This window comes from Diachasmimorpha longicaudata, chromosome 9, assembly GCF_034640455.1.
Source record: "Diachasmimorpha longicaudata isolate KC_UGA_2023 chromosome 9, iyDiaLong2, whole genome shotgun sequence".
NCBI classification, from domain to species: Eukaryota; Metazoa; Arthropoda; class Insecta; order Hymenoptera; family Braconidae; genus Diachasmimorpha; species Diachasmimorpha longicaudata.
Genome location: NC_087233.1, coordinates 6,735,941 through 6,759,470, shown reverse-complemented (window position 1 = coordinate 6,759,470; position 23,530 = coordinate 6,735,941). Strand labels below are relative to the sequence as shown.

At 36.3% G+C, this 23,530-nt stretch overlaps 1 protein-coding gene across 8 annotated transcripts in view; it reads left to right on the top strand.

The window, feature by feature from the left end:
* LOC135166262 (neural-cadherin) overlaps positions 1 to 23,530 on the top strand; it is a 113,829-nt gene that overhangs the window by 41,553 nt on the left and 48,746 nt on the right. For 7 of the 8 annotated variants that reach the window (XM_064128361.1, XM_064128364.1, XM_064128359.1 and 4 more), the window contains one exon: positions 709 to 898. In XM_064128361.1, the coding sequence (XP_063984431.1) occupies positions 709 to 898 (190 nt within the window). Of the gene's footprint in view, positions 1 to 708; positions 899 to 18,240; positions 18,384 to 23,530 lie in introns of those variants that run through there. The other variant, XM_064128366.1, reaches the window with a different exon arrangement.

The window sequence follows — 23,530 nt, the reverse complement described above, 5'->3', positions numbered from 1 at the left end:
AAAATTGATGAGGGGAGAATGCACTGGGAAAAAACGAAGAGAACTCATGGACAATTAATTATGAAAAAAATACATGAGTCACTAAGCGAACATGGCGGATTTCATGGCAAAGTAAATCGACAGTGAGTGAACAGGGAAAAAGACTGGAAATGTAGTGAATTGGTAAAATTATGGCACATGAAGCCATTTTTCATCCACAATCCTCTATGATAAACCCCTTCAGGGATATTTCAGTCAAAACTTTTTCGTTATTTATACGAGGTTAAGTGCACAGGATTAGAAGCACATACTAATGATAAAATATGCTCGATTCAACCTTTTTATGACGCGAATAAATTAAAAAATTGCAAAAATAAAGTGGTTCTGATATATTTGGAGATGGATTACATGCAACTGAGTCGAGAGGTCATTTCAATTTATCAAAATCGTTTGATGGAATCCACTGTCGATTCAAATAACTAACCAAAAAACGTCCAATTCAACCAATTTCATATCCTCTCCAGCTATTACCTGAATCGACATATTCGATGGAAAAAAAATGATTTGAAAAATGAAATTCCCAGGGCAGTGTGCATAGCATTAATGGTGCACAATCCCCTGAACTGGTTGATCGAACGCAAATAAAGTTGGCCCAATCTGTAAAATACATATACCTCCTCATCGATATTGGCGAATAAATACAGAATAAAAAATATATTTTCATTTCAGGTCACCTACTACGTCGTCAACAGTAGTAGAAACGAGGGAAAGGACTACTTCGAGATAAATCGTGAAACAGGCGAGATATTTACAAAGATAGTGTTCGATCGAGAAAAACAAGGGGCTTACGCCCTGGAAGTTGAAGCCAGAGACGGTGCCCCATCTGCTCGACCAAATAGCAACGGCCAGCCAAATTCAGGTTAGTGCATTTTTCTCGTAGTTTTTTTTTTTCCTCTTTTTACACTCCATACTCGCGCTTCTCTTATGTAATGTGGAGTCATGTACTCGGTACTTTTTTAATACTGCAGTTGGCCAGGTCCATGTGTGGACTTGGTTTTTGTTCCAATATGTGCGTCGTGTGCACTTTTAGACCATCCTTGTGATTCTTCTCCGGGGAATACAAAATCCCATGAATTATTGATTAAAGTTCCTAGACTACTAGGGAATTCCGGTGAATTATTGAGACCATCGTTATGGCCGATGAGACGGGCTTCAATAGTTGATTTCAATTCATTTTTTTGCGGCAAATGGGATTGTCCAGATCTTTTTCATTAGTTATTGAAGGGAAATGGGCGAATTTTTTGCGCAATTTTTGAAGAAAATTAGGGGTAGGGGAGGGTTTAATGAATTTTATTTATTCATTCACTTATCTGCCGGTTTTTTAATTTCGTAACCTTTTGTGGGCATTTTTCAAACGTTAAGAATCCTCTGAATACAGAAATTTATCTCTTGTCGTTATTCATATTTAAAATTTTCTAAAAATTCCAGTTTATCCAGAGATTTTTTAGTGTCTGAAAAATGGCTGCAAAGGATATAAAATTCAGGCATTCGCTCGCTGCCCATAAACATTTCATAATATCTTATCTTCGAAGATTCTGCATTATCGATACCATCATTATACGCAAAGAAGAAATCTCCAGTAATTGAATTCCCATCGATTTTTCCCTCTGAAAATTGAATTTCCTCGTAATTTTTCCTCATTTATTTTGAATTAAATTTTCTAACTTGTTATCAACTGTCCCTCAATACAGCCAGCGAGAAAATTGCACTGAGATGAGGGAAAAAAAAATTGATGGAAATTCATTAGAGAATATATGCATCCCTGTTTCTATTGCTGTATAAACAGTACAAAAAAAAATTGAAGAAGTGGTAGGGTGAATTGCGCACAAGCTCGTGAGTCACTTTCACATTGAAAATTTTCCCGTAACACGGACACCTCCCCTGGGATTTGTGCTAATTCCTCGACGAACTGGATTTACTCTGCTCCCCGGGAATTACGAGTTTCATGGAAGAAACTTTCGTTGTTGGTGTCATTTTCTGTCTGAGTTTCCTATGCTATCGTTATATACTATAAACCCCCCCACAACCCATATATTCTTGGCTATGAAATTTCGGAAATTCGAAGTTCCAACGGTTGGAATTCAACGGACCAAAGATAACTTTCCACTTAACCTCTTGGTGTTCATGTTCACTGAGCTTTATACGCAGCAATTTTGGGGTGGGAGGAGGAAAAAAAAATATTAATGGAGTCTAGTTATTTTGGGGGAGTTGTTGGGTCTTTTGGAAATTGGAGGGGGGAATTAAATCTTTGACATGGTGAATCATTGTGGAGAATCGATCGTTAATTTCGGGCAGTTGGGAAAGTTGATTAAATTTTGGGTAAATATTTATGGTTTTGCAGAGGGAGAATAGAAAATTGAATGTTATTATTCCATCAGGTCAAAAAACTTTACAATTTTATTTGTTTTATGCTTCAATGCAGAATTTTTTATCGGGCAAAAATAGTCGTGAATTCACTGACGAAAAAATTATTTTCAGATATTCAAAAGAATTTTTGTATAGTTTTATTATGAAGGACCTTCAATTAATTGAAATGTAGAAGTCGTTGGTACGGTAATTGAACAATTTGGGGAGAAACGCTGTTCGTTTGATTATTTCTGAAACATGTGCAGATAATTCTATAAACGTGGACGTTTGACGTGGATTACACCCGGAATGAAACCTCTTTTAGGCTCATCCTGAGCGTAAATTAACGATGGACTTAATGGAAACTCCAGTGAATATAAATATCTGCTTACCTTCCTTTCTAACGAAGTTTATAGAACAGAATGAAATTTGTTGTGGAATTGTAAGCGAAGATAAGCTCGACGATGATGCTCATTGTATTGTGAACACCTAATTTTTGGGGATATTGAGAGAACAATGGGCTCATTATTTTGTTTCAAGAGAATTCATCGAAGTATATATTCTCTAGTAGTTTGTATTGTCTTTAGTGAGATATTCGCGAGATAATCTGCGTGTCATTCTTTGCTCGACTCAACTCATCCGGGCAATTTAATTTTCTCATCAATTGTGGTTAAATTTCCAGTACTAACGAACCTCATAGACTGTCCAGGGAATATTAATATTTAATCAGACATTGGAAAAAAAAATCTAGGAGTCCCTTGACCTCTTCGGTGAAGTCCTTTTCCATTTTTTGTCAAAAAATCCCAGAAACTTCATTTTTACTCCAAAAAAATTTAATTTATCGAAGAATTCGGAAAAAAAGTAGATTATTTTGTTGCGATCATTAAAATAACTCTTGGAAATTGTTATTCACTGCAAAATACTTTGCCAAACTATTTCCGTATGCAGAAAATTGTTCGATAATTCATTGCACACTCGAACGAGTTCCATCCAATCCTCGAACTTTCTGTATCTTTCATACTCTAGACTCCCCTCCCCCCCTCTGTTGATCCCCCTTCTCATGGCCTTACCCCTCGGGAAATGAATGGCACAGCTCTATTTACTCACTTTCATTTTATTTTTTTAACTCCAGACATTTTAAAATGAAAATAAAGAAATCAAATGAAAAAAAAAAAGCTTAAGAGACTGATGGAATACATATCTGAGAGGAGGGGTGAGGGGGTGGATCGCTCGGGCGTTACTTTCAGTTGAAAAATTGATGACACTGCTGGCGATTGTCAGAGGATTTTGTGCACGTGACGATCACATGGGGGAATATCGAATTTCAGATTTATATTCAACGAGGTAAAATTTAGCTGCTGTCTAGGGACTGCCACTTGGAAAAAGTGGATTTCACTCCTGATATTCGTATATTCACAAAAACTGTCTGATGCGTCGCCATTCTTCTCAGGATAAAAATATCTATAGGATACAACATGACGTTACACAGGGTGTACTTTACATCTGTTGTCATATTTTTATGATGCACAATGCATACTATATAAATTAGATTTATCACGGTGAAGGGCATCATCGAAAGCCACTCGTGACAGTCTGTCTCGTTGGGTTATGAGGGAAGAAAAAAATTTTATTCAGGGGGATATCTTGGATTTTTGGTAGAGATCAATAACGAGTATCGGAAACATCAGTGGGAACCTTAAATTTTAATTAATGATGTCCAGGGAATTTATTATAAATCAGAAAAATTCCGAGAAATGTGATTTATCTGCCAAATCAATTTCTCATCCCTCATTTATTTTGCAATACTGAAGCGTCCTCATTCGTTCATTTCTGGGTAATAAATTAATGAAGTCGTTAATTAATGGAGTGAAGAATTGAGGATAAAAGCACTGAGGAACTCGCAGACATATAAATAAAATGGGAATTTAAAAAACATAGGGAAGTTATCTCTCCGATGAAAAATATTCAGTTAAAAAGTAATTTCTCCCCGAAGATCGGAGTATCTGTACATGACTCCAGCCGGGTAGAAATATTTGAAACGGGGGAAAGCAGAAAAATGTTGAGTTGAAAAATGGAAAAAAACGAATCAATGGAACTATAAAGGAGCCAAGGAGAGGAAATTGGATGTTTCTAAGAAGCTAGTTTCCCATTGGGAGTTGTATACAATGTTATTACCGGTTTCAAATAAACTCGAGGAAGACGGGAATGAGAGAGTTGGACACGCTGGCAATTATGTAGTACCGTCGATACATCTCCGGACCGATTTTTCATCACCTTCCTTAATTTTTAGATTGAAAAGATTTTTCGCTACATCTGTGACATTAATAGCATATTAACGTCGATAGTGGTGGGATAAAATTGGAATTTCGTGGGCAGTTTGATAGAAATTTTCGGAGGAGTGAAACTGAATTGAATTTCGGTGGCGGAAAAATCATGAAAATTTGAATTTAACAGAAAATTGAATGAGATTCTAAATTATCGATCAGGAGAATTCTCCACTTGAGATAAATTTTCGAGAGTAGATGAATATTCAATCCCACCTTTTATAAGTGTTCAATTTATTAAACATTCACGAATATACAATAAGAAAATTACTGGACTCGAAGGATTAAATTTATGATCCCCCAGAATTAAATGTTTCTAAGCTATAATAAAAATTAACCATAAATTAATTATTATTATGAAGTTGCTGATGACCTCGTCGTCAATGAGACTGAATAAAAAATAATTAATTATGGTACATTAATTTTTACTAAGCTTCAGGATAGATAAGAGGTCAAGATGACTCGTGGCACACATTCACGTACGTTCGAGTAATTTTTATTGAAAAAATTCTTGATAATGAATGAGAATAATTTACCATTATCCGAATAACCGTATAATACCCGAGACAGCCCTTTGAGAAGTGAAACAACCGTACCCTCAACCCTATACTCATCGATCTTAAGCATTTCACGTGGAATATAATCTCCATCACTTGATCCACGATAACCCTATTGTATTTCCGTGGTACCATAATTGATGTCGATTTATTATTGTTTGAAATGGGAGAAAAATCCCGAGTTTTTCTTGTCACAATGATTTCTCCCTCAAATTCTATGGGAACGAAAAACGATACGAAAGGGACAAATATACGGGGGGAGAAAAAAAAATTATTCAACGCCCGACAGAATTTTTATCACCGGAAAAACGATACAAAGGACAATGTAAAATTGCTGTTACGACAGTCGAATGGCAATCGAAACGATCGCAACTCAATATGGCCACGTGATTTCAAAATTCCAAACAGGAACAAGTATCCTCGATTGTAAACAAATATCAGTTAAAATTCGTTGAAACTGTGCGTGGGATTTAGCGAGAATTTCTCTCGTTAACTGTTAAATTGTGAGGGACTTGCTATGTTGAGGACTCTTGCCAATGGACGTGGATTCCATTACACATATAGAGTTGGAGAGGGTATTGGAAAAACCATAAACTGGGTGACCATAAAATTAATCCCTGGCTAAACGCACTCGAGAATTTACAGTACGTACTGGCAAAAGGCAATTCACATGTGCAAAATATTTGAAGTACATGTGTTGTACTCGTATATTTGACCCAGGATCAGTTGCAATCGATTTTGAGTTTATTTTCGTGGGTGGGTAATACGTACGGAAGATAAAGTTGGGGGTGATGAGGCACTTAATGATCGTGGGGATGGACGAATGGATTTTAGGGGGGAGAATAAATTATTATACTCTTTTAGAAAATTCAGGGTAACTTTTTTCAAAAGCTGGTTTGTGTTCTTCTAGGGAAGTAAGGAATATATCATATATTTGCATATTATTTTATTTATTTATTCATGTGGTTTTTCATTCAGGAATTATTTAGCAGTGTTGAACATTAAAATTTTTCAAAATAAATTCAATCAACGAAATTTTGTGGAGAATATTTGGGATAGAGCAGAACGTTTTGGTTTATTTATTTAGAACAAATCATCAGAACTGTGAATTTTATTTCGATTTGTCAGTAAAAATTCTAGAAATGTTCGCGAAAAGTGGTTTAATCTCAATAAATATTGATTAATCCAATTTAATTTAAAATACCATTGAATTTTAATATTTTATATATTTTTTTCTCTCGCCCTTAATCGAATTCAATTTTTCTTGAACTGGGGAGAAATAAATTATCGTTTTCGATGCATTAGAATTTTTTTTTTTTAGAATATTTGTATTCAAAATTTAGACAGTCCATTTTATCCAGCCTCTCCCATCAGAATTTCCCCCACAGTCTATCGATTATATCCCGACATATTGATGATTGAAAAAGCTCTCTCCCCCAAATGGTAATATGCCTCATATATTCATGAATATTTGTCTACTCCCACGCTCATGGAATATGTAACGAGGAAATCAATGTTGAATCCACGCATCCAAGATATCCACCGTTCCACTTCTCTTCAGATCTTTATCACAACTCCACATACTCTTATTTACTTTTGGATGCATGTATCCATATTTCCAAAATCACAAATTTACATTTACATTTATTCATTCGGTATTCGTTTCACCGAGATATACCTTCACAAGAGATCATCCAAATCCCGAACATGTCGTGTCTTTTTTTGTCTTCACAAAATATCCCATAAAAAATGAAGGGGCTCAAGTTATGGGATCATTTTTTTTTCCGCTGACTTTTCGAAAATTTATTGTTCATAAAACTCTTCATGGAAAATAGAAAATCAGCAAAATTTTCCTTGTTTTATACAACTTCTTTCACAAACCAACTTTAAGATTTTCATCAAATTGAAAATTTTCTTTTTACTACAAGAGAAAAACTTCCGAGTCAAACCCCACCCCTACAATTATCTCCCTAAAATCCCCCTCATCCCTCCCACACCCTGAACTACCAACAAAATATTTTTTCACCTCAAAAACCCATTTCTACTCTCGATCACTGAAAAATTCAAAATCCCCTCCTATCGATCATGAATTTTGACCGAGTCCCATTATTTCCCCTATCTCCCCCAAAGCCTCACCCCTATCATCATCCACCTACCCCCTTTCCCCTCCCTAATTAACCAAAAATCTCAATTCCCTCAGAAAAAAAAATCCTCAGCACTCTTCCACCTCTCCTTCCCCCAGATCCCCCTAGATCTTCTCACCCAGAAAAAAAAATGACATTTTTGTTTTCCCGTGACCCAGACGATAGAAAAAATTCCCGTTCTCATTGCTCTTGTGCTATATATTCACTGTACGAACGTACTTACCGCCCTCGCGGTGGCTTATTGACACGGAAACCTATAAATTCGGTGGCGGCGAGGTGGATACTAGTTCAGTCGGGCAACTACCCTGAGAACGGGGGGGTCACAGAGTGTCTATATACGTGTATCTATGCTCTATCTACACTTGTATGAGTATGTATACACTCCACCCCCACGATCCCCGCCCCTCCCCCCGAGTTACCCCCTCGTGCTCGGTCTTTGCAGACTCCAATGAAACCCGGGAAGCGCGAGAGTGAGTGCAACGAAAGCCGAGGAATAAAACCCGGATACTCCCCACATCTACTACTCCAAAATAATTCACCCCCCCCCCCTCATCCCTCACACTGCCACTGGTATCAAACCAACCAGCGTCATCCTGGCATTCAGGCGTGTTCCAGGAGCTAGTTGCCTCTACTTCTGTCATTTATACGTCCGCGTATTTTTCTTTTTTTTTTTCTTCTCGTCTGAGGGATGAGGGGAAAAATGGTGGGAGGGAGAGGGTGAAATACATGTCAGAGTTGTACATGAAGTTGGCTCCTTGGGTGGTGAAATTATTCAGTGAGCCGAATATTTCACGAGTAGTCAGGAGTGCCAGTTAGTACATCTGCGGCAGTCTTTTAGGTCCTTTTAGGTTCATAAGGAGTAGTACAACTCTTGGAATGATTTTGTGGGGAGCTTTGGTGGGTATTTATGGAGGGAGAATCAGCATCAGGGGGATGCTTTGATCGGCCAACTGTATTATGAAGGAAACAAACTTGGACACTTGGGTTTCTGCATGAGGGGGGGATGATGGTTAATGTTAGTGATTTAATTTGATTTTTTTGGATAAACATTTTTGAATGGTTGATGTTTAGGGTGTAGAGGAGGAGATGGAGGCGGTGGAAAAATGATGATTTTGGGGACAGTTGGGAATTAATTTTGAGGATAGTGGAAGTGAATAGCATTTAGGGGTTGAGATGTCATGAAATTTCATGACACGGAAAATTGAAGTGACGGAATGTTCTGGAAAAAATCAGTGATTTGGGTAAAGTTGCAGGACATTGCTGTAAAATTTGCCAAAAGGACATTTCGCTACGGAATTACGGAAAGGAGACGTAATTTTTATTGGCTCGTTCAGTGCGTGTAGTAATCGAAGAACATACCGGAAAGTTTTTAAGTTTGATCCATTTAAACCGAACGGTTACGACGTGAATTTCACTTTTTACGATTTAATGTCAGAATTTTTAAGAGATCTAACGATATAAAATTCAGGGAGGAAGAAAATGTGCTGAAGTGTTGAAAATACTTGACTTTTTAACAATTTGTGATAGACAGTTGAAATATTTAAACTTAAATTTTCGATAAGGGGCTTAAAAAATTTTTAACGATTAACATTTTCATGTAATTTCATGGAATGTCCTCACTGTTCAGTTCAATGACTCCTGTAAAAATTATTGAAAAAGTGAAAACTTGAGAGAGAGAGACTAAGGAAGAAACCGAATAAAGGGGGGGGGGGGGACTTCTACACTTCACAGACTTTGAATATGCTTTTGATAATTTATCAGCAAAAATATCTTCACGATATTGTGGCTAATGCAATTTTATGCACCAGACACTATCGATTCTATAATACAAATCCTGAACACTGGCTAATCCAGTAAATAACGCCCAAGCCGGTGTTAAACTCACAACTTCGAGATTATCAGTACGATTCTGTTTCAATAGAACTATCGAGTGTTACCACATTTACCATTGATTCTAGAATCCTTTTGAACTTTGACTACTGCTACACTTTGAATAATACACCGAGACCAGTAGTTTATTGGAATGAAATTACCACTTGTTAAAAGCAAATGAATCCTTGGTTTATTCAAGGGAGGTTTCCCTAATTCAAATGAAATTTTCCAATTTTCCCAGATAGTAGAATTTTATTTTGTAAACAATTCAAACAAAAAAAAACCCTATTCTCCACATTTGTTTCAATTCAAGGGATTTGTCTGGTTTTTCTGCTAAACTTTTCCATTTTAAAAACATCATTTCGACAAAATCCTCTAATGTTCCAAAAAAAAAAATTTCTGCTCCTTCAAAAAACGTAAAAAAGTATTAATCTCCCTCTGCATTGTAAATTCATCCTTCATATGTCCTGATAATACAAAATTGAAACTGGAGTTCAATATCGATCAACTCGTTTATTGATGCATTTCTGCTGAATTATTCGATGCTCCAGATGATATCCCCAGTTTTTAATTAAAATCTTTCGATTACGCCACCGATAACATCAGCTCTCCCCCTATTCAATAAAGTTTTCACTCTTTCGAAGAGGGAGAGGGGGATTAATCGTCAAGTTTATTTGGTCAAAATGAAATAGTCTCATTCTTTGGAATATTTTCACAAGATTGACGATACTCTTGTCACATTAGACGGTGGAGAACGGTGGCTCTGCATTATCGTTTATTTTCATTTGTTCACAGTTGTATGTTTCAATTAATCGATTCTGATATGTTGTCGTTAATGTGTCGGGTTCGGGTGTACTCATGGGAGTGCACCCAAATGCATAGCACGTACCATCAATTTGCGTTGGGGAATTCGTTTCATAACAGTCAATATTACCATTGGGCTCTACGTGATACTGATTTTTATTGGCATATGGTGATGGGATTGGTTTTCGGATGAACTCGGAAATCAGCGTGGTACGATTGCTGTTGACAATTACCATCATGGGTAATTGTAATAATTGATTTTTAAAAAATTCATAGACATTTTTTAACTCGTAATTTTTTTTCAACAATTGGGACATATTCGGGAGAAATTTCCTTAAAAAATTCAGTTTCTCTTCTTGATCGGTTTATTTCCTCTCAAGTTTAATTAATTTAATTGAAATAAATGGTATATTTCAATAATTTGATTAGACAAATTGTTGAAGCGATTTTTTTGGAGATTTGATGTTTGTAAAGGGAAAGGGCTCGTCGATATTGCCTCGTTCGACATTATTTCGTCTATGGGCACTTGATCAATGAAGTATCACTATTCAAATGATTCATTTCTGACTAAACTTCATCACGTACGTATGGGGTGTACCCTGCGGTGTAAATTGCGGTCAGCCAACGGGCCCTCATACAAAATAAATAGCTCCATCAATAACGTCAAAGCCCTCCACAGTATCATAATTAATGTTTGTATGAAGTTCACGAGGGAATCACTCAAGTCTAGTTCACTAAATAAATATTTGAATTTCAAAACTGCATCGAATATGTGGCTTTTAATGCACTTTATTTTTCCCAAGATCTTCTCCAATTTTCTCATGTTCTCATTGCATTATAACCTGCGAAAGATTCTTCTGAAATTTTGGAAAGACATTCCAAGATATATTTTGTTTATAATTTGGTCGTTCAATTGAATTCTGAATTTTTTTTTTGACTCGTATTTTGATCAGTTTTTTTGCTGTTAAAAATCCAGAAATTTTGCATTTTTTCAATCTCCAATAGTTATTCGCGAGTGATTTTTTTTCCCGCGTAATCGTATCAATATTCAATTGGCTGAACTAGAAGTGGAGACAGTGTCCAATATTTGACGAGGTCCCATCGGTCTCTTCCGTTTGAATAAGTCGCCTGTTAACCAAAACGTCCAGTGATCATCGGATCTCCTTGGCTCATTGACATGGAAACCGATAAATTCAGTAACGTTAACACTAGTCCAGCTTTTCGTGGTCCTTTATATACGTTGAGGGGCATTTTCTATACAGACCGGAAGCCCCCAGAGACAATTCGGACGAAGTAAAATGCCACAAAGTCTCCAAGTTTCATGAGATAGCAAATATGTGTTGGTACAGAGTATATGTAATACACGAGTTTTGTTTACGACCTCAGACTATTGGAATAGTTTTTAGTTTAATACTTTTTATTCTGTGTATAGCTTTTTTTTTTTTATTTTTATACCTTATTTTGTTGCTCTGGCTTTCGCAGTGTCACACGAAGTTTTCGGATGTCGATTGTCGTTGGAGGATATTTGGGATAAATATTTATTTGAAAGTTTTATTATGAGGTTATTTCGAAGAGAAGTTCTTTCCTATTCGAGACTTAAAATTTTGAAGAATAGGCGAATTTTATTTATCGAATCATTCAGTTATCCAATTTATTATTATAATGTTATCACGCCTTGTTATGTTACAATCAATTCTATGGGATTAATCACATCCATTCAATAAAATAATATTCAAATTGTCCAAATCCTTTGTTCAAGTCGAGCAAGCGGATGATTAAATAAAACCAATTTTGCGGATTAAATAATTCATGTGAATTGAGTGAATAATGTCGCGTTAACACATGTTTAATTCATCGAAAATATTCATCAAATCGTCGTGTATTCAATTGGAAAAAAATACCAACAAAATCAGCAATATTTTACATCAAATTTTTTTTTCCTGCCCCTCACATTCCGCATGTGCCATTATTCTCAAAAATTTCTCTCTGGAGAATTTTTGAAAGTTTGTTTGAAGGGAAAAAAAATTGTTCTCTCACTGAATAGAAACTTAGGCATTACAATGTTTTATTTTTTTTATTCCATCTCTCTCCTATTAACAAACAGGAAAACAGCATTAGATGCTTTAATTCCATTAGAATACGAGAGGACTCTAATAGTCTCCAACGCATGGCAAAGGCAACTTTAAACTCAGCCCCGAAAACAAATTACAAAGTGTCACTCTGATCTAATAAACATGACACGACTCTACCGCGGTACTATCTCAAATATCAATTAAACATCGTGATCACGCTATCATTTCCCCTCCGACGATACATAACTGTTTCGCTTAGTTGTACATGCCACTGTCCATCATGATCATGGTGTGACAAGGTCCCATCGTATATGAATAACCCATGTGCTGTATCACTCACTGACATTCAAGTATCATAAACAATGAGAAATGAAATCTGGACCAGCAACAATTTCACCCGCATCTCCATCACAGGGAGAGAAATATTTCGTAAAAATTACGAATCTCAAGGTGACATGGTGATTACGGAAGTGATTAGCTAAATTTATTTGACAATATCGCAATTTTTCCCATTAAATCCGGACAAAAATTACGGAACCCGGAACCTCTAGTAATTTTTACTAAATATTTCACTGGATGCGTGTGAAATGTCTCTGACGAATTACGACGTCTTCATTGTCATGAAACGCAAGGTGATAAAAACGTCTGTGGGAGAGAGAAAGAGGGAGGGAAGAGTAAAACACGTCAGAATTACCCAACTCCTGCCAACCATTCGCTTTTAGTTTTCTCCAACTTTCATCGGGGTTTCGCCGGCCTTCTAAAGAAAATATAACGCTCGTTGAAAACTTACATTTTTACTTCAAACTTGTCTCGACTCAAGCAAAGTAGGTTTACCATTCTGGAAGCGTTGAAAAATACTTGGAAAGGAAATAAACGGTGAGAAATATATAATATTAAATCTGAGGAACAAAAGTGCGGGACGCGACATACGAGGTGATAAAATCAAGTGAAAAAGTTGTTCATTGGTGGTAACAGAGGGACGATAACGTGGGTGACTGAAGATACTGAGAGAACAATATAGAATAATTTGATAAAAATAATTACCCAAATTTTTCCTATAAATATTTCAGTTGAAAGGGAAATTTCAAGAAATTTCCTCATTGAAAAATCAGGTATTTCATTAATTTCCCCTTTCAATGATTTAAAAATTAATAACATATCGTATTTTTCAATTCCATTTCCCCACAAATATTTCCTCAACTCATCCTAATATCAACTAAATTACCTTCTAATTACCAACCCCACTTGACAAATTATTTTTTTACCCTGTTTGTATTCGATTACGTCATGTTTCTGCACCACATCTCGATCCCCTTCCACATTTGATGAAATAACCTCACTGACTATTGACTCTCAAAGATACCGGGCATATACCCAAATGACATGAATTACACTGGGGAATCCCTTCGATCGTTCCTTATCTCATTTGCCAGGATTTGCAGCATTACTCGAGTATTCACCCTGGAGAGCAAGCTCACGCTCAATTCCATCTCCACTGGTTTCCTAAACCCACTTGTTTGCGTATCCCTGAATCGAATGCAATCCGTTTAGGCCAATGGGAACAAATCCAAACTGCATTTCGATCGGTCCTTGACGACTGCTCTGGAGGGCTCGAATGATGGCAAGGGAGAAAGGGTAAAACCACGGACGAGGAATGCCCATGTGGTACATGATGATCATGAACACAGAGACCCCCATTCGCGGTTCTGATCACGATTTCATTTCTGTTCGTGCGTCGGACGATAGTTTTTTTTTATTTTTATTTATTTGGGGGAGGGGGTAATGTGCACAAATTTATTTGATTTTACGATGTTTACACCATTTTTCACACTCGTGGGATAAAGTAGGAAAACTCATTAGCGAACTCGTGCCTGGGCACACAGAAACCCTAACGTAAGTTGCCCTTAACAAATCGCATTTTACGATTTCTCAAAGATATTTTACGATTGAAGTTGAACGAACGAATTCACCGTAAATTACGATTATCTAAATGTCATTTACGATGTCGGAGTGAATCGTAAAGTAGTTTTTGGGAATCGTAAAAGACGATTTGTCGGGTGTAATTGAGCATTAGATTTTTCTGGATGTACTGATTACACCTGAGGGAAATCAGTATTGTTTCCCTATCAGTGGTGATAAAGAATTGTTAACATGTTTAGTTGAAAATTTAGAGGCAAATAATATTTTCAGATATAATCAAGAAGTTTTTTCTTCGCGTAGTAAAACAACATAAATTCTATTAACAGAATAATTTTTCAATTTAGTCTCTGTGACTAATTTTATGGGCAATTGCTCTTCTGTAATTTCCAAAAAGTCTAGACAACCAGCGACTAAATTGTCCAGACAATTTTCCACGACCGAGACACGTAAACTTTTCCCTCCAATGTCCATTTACCTCATTCACTCACTGGACTATTTTAAAATCTGACGCACGTCGACGCAACCATGATTACTCCACTTTGAATAATTAATTTCTTGCTAATTATGGAAACACTATTTTGACATTGTTCATTAACGATGCACCACCCATGAGGGTCCGGCGTAAACTCCTGTTGACAGGTTGTGGATTAATCGAGGGGATGAGTTGGCGGATGAAACCAGGGAGAGACTGAAATACCGAGAAATATATGACACAGGGTCATAAATTCAGTGAATTTCACATGACATTAAACGAGTTACGTTTGCATACTGGGTATGCTTTTGACATATTTCACGGGGGAGCCCTTAAACATTTACGCAAATACTACTTGACAAAACATTGCAGGAAAATACTTAATGCCGCTGTGGTACTGTGTAAATAGTTTTTGACGGTGTGGAAGTTGTTTTTCGGGTGTTGTGTAACTGATGGCTTTGGAAATTCAGTTCATCAAGTGTGATTGATATTTTTGGTGAATTATTTGAATTGCGGAGGGATAGGTCGGGTGGGGAAAGTGATTGTAAACAAATTGGAAAATTTATGGAATCATCGGAAAGTGTTATTTATTTTTCGGTATTTTTTTCTTTCTATTTGTTGGAGGAAGAGAAATTCCCGGTAACAATTACTCGTTGATTTAGCAGTGGAATGTACAGATATTTTTTTAGAAGGGAAATTTTTAATAACAATATTCGCTGTGTGAGAATTTATTGACAATTCAATAATTATTTTAATGGAATTGAGCATCCGACGGGTTTTTGTAATCATTATAAGATAATCGATAGTAATTACCGTTGAATTTTCGATATTTTGAAGTTGAAATTCATTTAAAAATTAATTGTTCTTGAAATCTCTCATACGACTGGAATATTCGAGATAATTGAATTTTCCATATTTGTTATCAGTTTTATTTTTTAATTTATTCAATTTTACTACTCGCATATATATTGTTCACAAAGGAGGAATCATTAATTGCGATTTATGATAATCGTTGATTTGTAGTGTAGATATACCTTGATATTTTTCTTATCGTAAAACTGTCTTTCATCACTCACTCACAGAAATTATTTCCGATCCCTCGAGAGCGGGCATTCACTCCGATAGCCTCGGTAAAATGGAAAAGTGCAGTTTGAAGTCTTTAAATCGTAACAGAGAGTACTTATCGATATAGTTCACGTTGTCATGGTGAAATCCCAATAGGAAACTGGTGCGTAACTCTGGCAATAGAGTTCTCGTTGCCTTCCGCACCCTTTTTTTTCTCTCGGATGTCTTCAATCAATCACAGAAATTTTTCCGGGTGAGAAGTGACAGGTGACTGATGGCTGTCGTCTAAAATTTATTGAACATTTTTATTGAATATAAAAATTGTACCCGTCTGCATATAAATTTCCCAGCTAACGCGGTGAGAAAAGGTGCATTGAGAGTTATTTTATCGGAGAAAAATGTGGTTTTCCGGATTTATGGAAAAATTTTATCAAAAATTGAAATTCAACGGTATTAGATTTTTTTCACAGACAGCGAATTGTATCTTCTCTCGTAACACTGGCAATTTTACCCAATTTATTGGTAATCTATCTTTCCCCATAATCGAATAGTTTATTTAATTATTAGAAAAATATTTCTACATTTCACAACTTAATATTCTGTTCAACTCATCTTAATTTATAAATTAAACTTTCGACTGTGACATTCAATTTTGATCAACTCCACAACAAAAAACATCTCACTAAGAATTAACTTATCCAAAATTTAACTTTACAAAATAATTTAAAATTCCACGAATTTATTATTTAAATACAAATTATATTATTTAAATTCTCTCTCTCGCCTACCCAACTATAACTCTCTGAATAATATTCAGATTTTCCGCTGCACTCGATCAGCCCCAGTCATCGCATTCTACATTCTGTATAATATCCCTAATATCCCTTATTAACCCCCTCATCCCCCCCGCCCCCCGAATTCCACTCACAGAGCCCAACACATCCCGGGAACTGTCGCTAATGACAACCGAGTCACTCCCTCCCTCTCCCCCTATGAATATGTAATAAACTAAACTCTAATATCTTGTGGTCTATTGCCTGGATATTTCATGTGGTGCATTTAATACCACTTAGCTGTCATCCTGACTAGCACAAAGTACAAACACCAATTTCTGCCAGTCATGCGAGAAACATGACTCAACGAGCTTTGACAAAGACCGAAAGCCCCTCTCATATGATAAACCAAAGAGAAGTGGAATACGGAAAAGTCATTTGCAGTGGCTAGAAAATTTTCCGGGAGTGGTGGTAACCTATAGTCTGCAGTGTTTCATCGCGATAAGAATTTTTTACCCTCTGTCAGTAATTCTTTCCACGAGCCAAAACCACCAATATACATTTTCTCGTTGGTTATCTACTGGAATTCAGTGGTTTTTTAAAATTTTTTTTTTTTATATTAAATCCGAGCTTTTCGGGAAATCCAGAATTATTAGTAGTGAGGACAACCGGGGTCTGGTTCCCACAAATTATGTGACTCACTGTGAATTATTGTTATATTTACATATTTTTTAAATTTATATTTTATAAAAAATCCGTAACACTTTGTAAATAATTCGCAACGAGCTGGGTAATTATTACTAAGATTGCTCCATTATTATTACATCCCCACCCCAAACAATGTTTTACCCCTAAAAAAAATCCACTCAAACCCTCTGCAAAATTAACCTACGATTTTTCCTCTCAAAAACATTTCCGCGAAAAAAAACCCTCATCCCCTACCCCCCTCGCCTTCTTATTTACACCCCCGCAATATTGTCCGTACACCTCTGGTCAGTTAACCAGACCCCTTTCCCCATCCGCTTCAGTGTCACCTTTTCCCAGCCCCCCTTCTCCCTCTCCCTCCACCCCCCATATATATCCCATAACACTGTCCCACCGCGTGGTGACACAGTATATTGACTGAGGGGTGGATTGTGCGCCTCCGACTGATTTGTCGCGTCTGCGCAAATGGCGTTCTCTACTCCTACATCCCTCTCACACAACCATCTCTCCCTCTACCCACCCATACCCATCGTAGATTCACCCCAACGCCCGCCACCGTTTGTTCCTCTGTTGTGCTCCAGCTAAACGGGTCCAAGGCTCACCGATCTCTCGTGTGTGCTGTTGCCCTTTCTCCACTCACAACCATTCAACATCACCGGTATATTCCCCACCCACCCCAACTCTTTTACCCCACTTGTTCATGCAATTGGAGTGATTTTTTTTTTTTCATCCCCCCTATTTTAGTATTTTTTTTTTTTTCAATCCCCTCCTCCAGTCGACATTGAATGCTCATTCCGTTACATCCGTTTGCGATAAACACACGTCAATGACAGGTGACGAGGTATCAGTGTTTCATTAACAGTGAGACACTTGTTTAACAGGGGTTGAAGTTTAAACAATGAATTTTTATCATTGACTAAAGTTTGAAACAAGTGAGTGAGAGGAGTGGGATAAAGTGTGAATGGGCATTCGGGACTTTGGAGTTTGTGTTGATGGTGGCCGGATGGTCTGGTGGTACCAGTGATACATCAGTTGTTGGGGTGAAACACTTGTGTTGATTTGGGCTGCTGGCATCCACTGGGTAATACGGTGGATATTGCCTGGGTCAACGTACACCGAAATTACGATAATTACGTTGGTGATTGGGGGTAATTGAGGGTGGGAAAGGGGAGTTGCTCGGGAGACATTGGGAGAAGTGAAGTTGATGGGTTCTTTTGTGCTGTGATCAATGTGGTTTAATGGTTGATCCGCTTAAACTATTCTGGGTGATAACCAACAGCACTTACCTTGGTATGTCTTATTTTAAGGTCAATTTTGGACATTTAGTCGTTTTAAGGATTTTTTCTAGAGTCATTTACGATGGGGGTGATGAGACCTGACGTCAGGTGTTCGCTGATGAAGCAATAGAATTTAATTAGTCGGTTTTTGGAAATGGAAATGTTGGAAAACCCATTGACGTTAATTAATAATCAGTTTAAGATGTGAGATTTAATTTTCAAAATAGAAATGACATTACGATGGCTCATAATTACCCTTCATATACCACAAATTTTTCTAAATAAAAATCCATCCGCACAGGAGGAATATTTTCTCTCAGACCTGACGTATCAAAAAAATTCCAAAAAGAACGAAAAAAAATTTCAAAAACATTCTCCAACTGCAGATGAAAATCTAAACAGTTTTCCAACAATCCATGAACCAACCACGATACTTTAGCAAGTAGTAATGAGACTGTTCTACTCTGTCTTTTAATTTTTCACCTCAAAGTTAAACTTTTTTCCCATATTTTTTACCTTCTGGCTTTGTGTGGGAGTCTTCCTCTGTATGAATCTCGATTACCACAGAAACCTCTGAGGGTTGGCTTTCTGGGTGGAAAAAGGAAAGAGGAAGGTACCCAATTTGCAGCTTTTTCATCTCTTTTCTTCTTCACTATGAGAGAGCAGATTGGTCTTCACCTATTTCACAACCTTCCGGGCTATCTTCATCGATAACCAATGGCTACATATTTTCTCTTCACCAAGGTTAATCATATTTTTTTTTTACCCCCTCAATCTTTCATCGATTTCCTCAATCCACGACGTAATAAAATGCATAAATTCAATTTACACTCGTCTTATTTTCACACTTCCACTTGATTCAATTGACAAAACGATCGATCCCAGGGAGGGGGTGGAAAAGCGCGAGATTATCGGTGAGGCGACAGTCGGACGATGTAAAGCGTTTTGCCGCCGATAATTCAATCGCGACAAAGTCGTAAATCTGCTTTGGACCGGGGGCCAGTGGGTGGCCAACCTCCCGTTCAACTCTCGGCAGTGCTTTTGCCGCTTCTATATATATTTTCTATCTATTGTTGGCATTACCCATGGGACCAGTTTTAGCGAGATTCTCCCTCGGGGAATAAAGGTACACAGAGATTCAGCGGATACAGTTGATATGGACTAGTTGTTGTTTGTCGGGTACAAAACATTAATTTGGGTTAATGTATCGATTAATATGGGGTACGTGGATATTTAAAATGAGATTTTTTTTTTACCTCCGGAAATTTATGGTATCAGAGGGAACATATGAGAATAAATAAATTGATAAAAAATTGTGAGTTTATGAGTTAAACAACAGTCAGACCTTTGAATGTCATCGATTCCAGTCATAAATTCGTTACATTTTGGTGAATAAAAATTTATTTATCCAACTTATTAAGAGAAAAATTCAAATTTCATGGAACAAAGAATTATTCCTCAGGAACTTCTACTTTTACTCACAACATAATTAAATATAAACTTACAATTTATATTAAAATCTGTATTAAAAACTTCCGTTTAAATCGCAAATTCCACGAACGAAGTTGGCGTGAAATTGAATTCTCCTTCGGAAAATTGAAAATTCCAATGCAGCTGTTATTAAAATTGAAAAAAAAGCTATACCACTGAAATCAGATTTTCAAGCAAAAATTCAAGCCTGCCTGAGCTAAAAAAAAAAATTCATACAACTTTCAAATACCAATTTTTCTCCATGCATATTAATTTCCGTCAACGCCCGAAAATTCTCTCCCCCAATTTATTCCCCAAGTTTTCGCGATATTCTCCCTCCCCCAACAATCCCTCCGCCCCCGTGCGCTCACCTATTAATTAGTTAGTCTTTGGAAATTCATCTGGAGCGTACCTCGAGTGGAAAGTACGGTACTTTCCTAATTAAATTCCTTTGTACAATCCTCTGTGTCATTGTACTCCAAACTCCAGTGTCCAGGATTACCCCTGACATTTCTATTTGTGTGATTCGATGCGACGAAAGAATGATGCAACATGGTGATATCAAATCATATATCTGAATGTCAAAAAAATATTATTAACAATTTGTATTTTCGAGTGATGCAAATCAGTTGGCTTTGGTTCACAAAATTAGCAAATTACCGTTTTGAATGCGATAATTAATTTCCAGAATGTTTGGGAAAATTTCAAATGCTCTTCAGTGTGAGCTTTGCTATCATCATAATGTATGAGTCAGCTCTGAATTTCAAAGCTTTCATCTCTTTTACTCATATTGCTCGAGTATATGTGCATACCAGAGTGAATTCATATCACGAAAAGCATTATCCCAATGTGTGTTCCCCTATTTTTACCAGTTTCCTCCTTTTCACATTCGTATTGTACCAATTTTTTACGTTTTTAATCATTTCTTCTCGAAATATCCATATTTAACGTTTCGAAATTTTGTTGGGAGAATTTACATTGGAATTTATATTGGAAGCTTCAAGTTTTTAATTATTGGGAGATAATTCAACAAATGAGGGGAGTGTTTTAATGAGACGGAGAAAAATATAAAAGGCAAAGTAAAAATGAAAAATACCCTGTCGAAGGCCGATTCAATGGACGTTAATTAATTCAGTCAATTGAAGAACCAGGAAAAAAATAGCGAAGGCTTCGTCAATAATTATCAGGGAGTTACGTAATTTTAACTGAATTTTTATTAAACTTTTGTTCGCAAGAGAAATTGCAGAGCTTTCGTGGGGTTTTCAATGAACAGTTTCTGTCTGTGTAAGGAAATAAGACTAAACTCGGGGAATGTTCGTGTAACTTGATTCGTTTTACTCGAGCTAATCAATTTTTAATTGACGTTTGAATGTAAATGGATGGAATATCAATAAAACTCCACCAGAATGATTAATCACAGTGTTGTTGGTTTGTTTGAGATGAATTTTATCGTTCGGGGATAATATTCGATGCATATATCATCGGACAACTCGACAATTTCGATGTTTTATTGTTTTCGAATCATGTAAACAAGGGGAATGTACAAAACCATTTATTTTCATGCTACGAACGATGAAAAATTATTGAAAAATGATTGTATAATCTTGTTAATTGGAGAGAAAAATTGTTTTCCAATTATTTTTACTCGAAATCGAGGGACAGAATCAATTTTCACTTGTGGAATATATTTTTTTATTTTCACATTCCATAACCCGATCATTCTATTAGGAATAATCAATCACTTGTAGTTGAAAATTTTTGAATATTGAATACATCGTGATTCTGCGTTTTTAAACGCAAATGGCGGTGGTCAGTGATACCCACTGCGAAATTACGGAACAGAATGTGAAATTCTAGGGCTAATTTCATCGTTTAATTCCGCGGCTAACAAATATTTATGCAACTGCACGCGTTTTACCGGAGGTATTCATTTTTTAATTGATGTTTGTGTGAAAGTAGGTTGCATATCAATGGAATTCCAGTAGCGTGATTGATTCCCACGTTGTTGATCTGTTTGGGATGAATTGTATTGTTTTATCGAATAATGCGATTATTTCGTTGCTCCATTGGAAAAAGAATTATTTGTTTCCTGGAATTTCTTTTCCAGGAGAGAAAAAATTATAAAAATTATTCTAAAATTAGTTCCCAATTTTATCTTTCAATCCATGACATATAAAAGAAAATAATATTGAAAAAATATGTCGTTGTTATCCCCAGTTATGATCGAAAGAGTTATGACTCTGCGATCATGCGAAAATCCCACCGAAAAAGTGCTTTGAGTTTTTCCAGAATTTTTCCCATTTTTCGAGAAACTTTTCCAATTTTTTTTCCCCCATAAAAACTTGAGCTGGACTATTCTGAGCATAAAAAAAAGTTGCCAAATCCTTTTCAAAAATTGGATACTCATTTAATAATTTTATTTTACCGAAGTAATGTCGAGATTGATGACACAAATTTCATTAATTTTCTCACAATTTTACCTGCGCAATTCGAAGACTGATCACTCACTTAATTAATTCTCGAGCAATCGTTGTGCGATGAAAAGCTCAGTGATAATGAATATGGAGCGTCTATTCGTGGATTAACAATGTTCGAAATACTCCATTTCACATTTGAAATACTTCATTCGATAATGGCGTTAGCACTCACCAATAAATCCATCAATGAATTTAATCGCACGACTTGAGCTGAAAGCTTTCTGGATTTTTTAAATAAATTACTTAATACCGGAATACTCGCCTTATCGCAATCTCCACAAATCGGGTATATACCCGGAGATTAATATTCCCATCAAAATTCAATGCTGAAAAATTCATGTTTCAATTCAACGAGATGTTTTACCGGTGCACCTACTTCAACGATAATTCATAACTCTTTGGAAAATGACTTCCAACTTTATTCTCTCACTCCTTCTACCTCACCCCTTATTTCTCTCCAACAATATCAGTTGGGAAATGTTTTTTGGTTCCGGCTACTTGGAAAATTTCAGAGGAAAAATTCCAGACTCGGGGAGCGTTATTTATCGTCCAAGAAGTCTCGGAATTTTCAATAAATCTAGGGAATGGTTAAACACAAATAACACGGGGTCATGAAGGGCAATTTTTATGAGTTTTTTTTGGTGGAAAAATATCTCTGCGTGAAATGTTACTTTGTTGATAAGAATATTGAAGAATTTATCGGTTTATGAAAAATTAATGTCTCAATTTTCCACATATTTTGCAAATATTTTTCATTCTTACCAATATCTGAATAAAATTTAGTTTTCTTCAGTCAAGATTTTGATTTTTAAACTGGAAATATTTTTTGGGGGATCAAATTGTCAATAGTTTCCCCCATCGCCACTTGACAATCCTGCAATTATTCATTACTCTCGAAGTGAACAAACAAATGTGATAGTACATGAATAATCCATTATTGTTAAGATTTTCCTGGAATAATAGGAAATTGTGAAATATGGAAATGACTATCTATTTTCCATTTTCCCAATGGAATTTCTGTTTGTCGAGAATAAAGTGAATATGAAGTGACGATGGTCGAAGAGTTCCCCCGGCATTATGACATTTCTCCAACATTCTCCACAATTTTATGATGGAAAAAAAAATTGAGCGCTATTTTCCCTCTTTTTTCGCAACCCCCAGTAGTCGAGTTCTGGATTCAATATACAGCGTCAAATATGGCAGCCCCAACGTT